The 2,683-nt window shown below is 46.4% G+C and overlaps 1 protein-coding gene across 1 annotated transcript; it reads left to right on the top strand.

The window, feature by feature from the left end:
* Positions 1-1,689: 1,689 nt before the first annotated feature.
* LOC110718387 lies at positions 1,690-2,202 on the top strand. Its single transcript, XM_021897252.1, has one exon. The coding sequence runs from the start codon at positions 1,690-1,692 to the stop codon at positions 2,200-2,202; it is 513 nt and encodes a 170-aa protein (XP_021752944.1).
* The last annotated feature ends 481 nt before the right edge of the window (positions 2,203-2,683 follow it).

Raw genomic sequence — 2,683 nt, forward strand, 5'->3', positions numbered from 1 at the left:
GGTATTACAAAGATTGACCGGCTGTTTAGCAGCACTTGGTAGATTTCTGTCAAGATCAGGGGATAAGTGTCGTTATTTCTTTCAAACCGTCAAGAAGAAAGCCATGTTTGAATGGACAGAGGAGGCCGAGGAAGCATTCGTACAGCTAAAAAGCCACCTTCATACATTGCCTCGGCTTGTCAGTCCACTCAAGAGTGAGAAGTTATTTATCTATCTCGCCATCTCTGAACACTCTCTAAGTGTCGTCCTACATGCTGAACGTGACGGCCACGAGATCCCATCCTACTTTATCATCCATGTACTTCACAACGCTGAGCTGAGGTATCCCATTATTGAAAAATTTGGTTTGGCATTGTACATGGCATCGAAAAAGCTGCGGCCATACTTTTTGGCACATTCAATTGTGGTCTACACTGACCAACCTCTGAAGAAGTCATTTACAACTCTAGAGGAAAGTGGTCGTATGCTCAAGTGGGCCTTGGAAATGAGAGGCTTTGACATTACGTTTGAGCCACGAAAAGCAATCAAGGGGCAAGCCTTTGTTGATTTCTTAGCTGAAATGACTCGGCCGGATCTACAACCGGCAAGAGACCAGGTCTGGAAGGTGTTCATGGATGGTAGTGCAACAGCTACCGGGTGTGGTGCAGGTGTCATATGTCAGTCCCCTGAGGGAGATAAGTTTGAGTACGCTATGAGATTTCAGTTCCAAGCCTCCAATTATGAGGTTGAGTATGAAGCCCTCCTGGTCGGCCTTAGAATGTGTAAGGCGGTAGGAGCAACAAAAGTTGATGTGAGCTCAGACTCCCTACTTGTAGTTGGCCAGGTGAATGGAGACTTCGAGGAAAGGGAGCCGGCTATGATAAAATACCTGAAAATTGTCAAGGAGGAGGCTAAGGGCCTAGATCATTTTACTCTACAACAAGTTCCTCGTTCGTCTAATCATCAGGCGGACGCCCTCTCTAAATTAGCATCCTCAGTATCATGTGATACCCCCAGGTCGGTAACCTGGGAGGTAAGGGAAAGAAGGAGTATTGATGCCGAGCCGGTACATATCATTGATAGAAGCTCCACTTGGATGGACGGGATCATATCCTATCTAAAAGATAGATTACTCCCGGTCGATCCTAAAGAGAGCTGGCTGATGAAAAAGAGAGCGGCCTGGTTCAAAATGAAGCAGGGGGAGTTGTTTAAAAAGGCATTTGTGAAGCCGTACCTGATGTGTATCACTCTTGAGAAAGGGCATGATGTCCTGGACGATCTTCACCAGGGGCAGTGCGGCTCTCATATTGGAGGACGAGCCTTGGCTGAAAAGGCTGCCCATCTGGGCTACTACTGGCCGAGCTTAAAGTCGGACACCATGAAAATGGTGAAGAAATGTGACAAGTGCTAGAGATTTGCAACCTTGATCCATCACCCCGCTAACAGCCTGTCGGCCATCAGTAGTCCGCTCCCCTTCGCCAAATGGGGGATGGATATTTTAGGACCGTACACACCAGCATCTGGTCAAAGGCATTATGTGTTTGTAGCAGTAGACTACTTCACAAAGTGGGTGGAGGCCGAGGCTGTACAGGGCATCAAGTGGACGGATGTTTCAGCCTTCATATGGAAGAATATCATTACACGTTTTGGCTTCCCTCAGACTATGGTGTTCGACAATGGACCTCAGTTTGAAACGCCTCAACTCAAAGGATGGTTGGAGGACCAAGGCATAGCTCATTGCTTGCTTCAGTCGGCCGACCACAAGCCAATGGCCAAGTAGAGGCATACAACAAGTTGATCTCCAATGGAATCAAGCGCAAGCTTGAAAGGGCAGGCGGCTTATGGGCTGATGAGTTGGTTAATGTATTATGGTCTAAACGAACCACGGCCAAGAGCTCCACAGCAGAAACTCCATTCTTTTTGGTCTATGGCGCAGAGGTTGTCCTTCCAATTGAGATGTATGAGCCCACCCTTAGGGTGATGCTATATGATGAAACGACTAATTGGGAAGCCATGAAGACCGCCCTAGACTTCCTTCCTGAGGTTAGGGGCAACGCGGCGCTTAGACACGAAATCTATCGCCTAAGGATGACAAGGGCATACAATCGCAGAGTGTTAAAGCGGCCGCTAAAACTGGGAGATCTAGTCCTAAGGAAGATGGAGGCTGTGGGACGAGCAAATGAAAACGGAAAGTTGACCCAAAACTCGGAAGGGCCGTATTGAATTAGGGAAGAAGTCCGAGATGGGACTTACCGTCTTGAAGCCATGAACGGCCGACCTATTCCACGAACATAGAACCCTGACAATTTGAAGAAATATTATGTTTAAGTTTAAGTACTTAGCCAAAAGTTGTATATACAGCTAGGTTTGTTGACCGAGCAATGTAAGCCATACGGCCACAACAATGTAATTTTGACAAATTAATGAAAAGTCAAACATTGTTATATTATTTTCCATTCTATTTATGCTTATTTTCACGGTCATAGTCTACACAGAATTGCCGCGTAAAATTTATGATTACGTTTCTTGCAACCCGGTCGCAGAAAATAATAATAAAAAAAACGAGCGACTTGACCTTAAGTCGCATGTATACGTCCGTCCCTCACTGAGGCGGATGGAAAAGGTAAGGTACCCTATGAAACCCCTCTAATGGGGCAAGGGCATACCTAGGCATTCCAGCCCAGCCCAAAACTTAGAAATTTTA

This window comes from Chenopodium quinoa, unplaced genomic scaffold (assembly GCF_001683475.1).
Source record: "Chenopodium quinoa cultivar QQ74 unplaced genomic scaffold, ASM168347v1, whole genome shotgun sequence".
NCBI classification, from domain to species: domain Eukaryota; kingdom Viridiplantae; phylum Streptophyta; class Magnoliopsida; order Caryophyllales; family Amaranthaceae; genus Chenopodium; species Chenopodium quinoa.

Coding starts and splice junctions, on each gene's coding strand:
- LOC110718387 (XM_021897252.1), top strand. CDS start 1,690: ATGGTTGGAGGACCAAGGCATAGCTCATTGCTTGCTTCAGTCGGCCGA.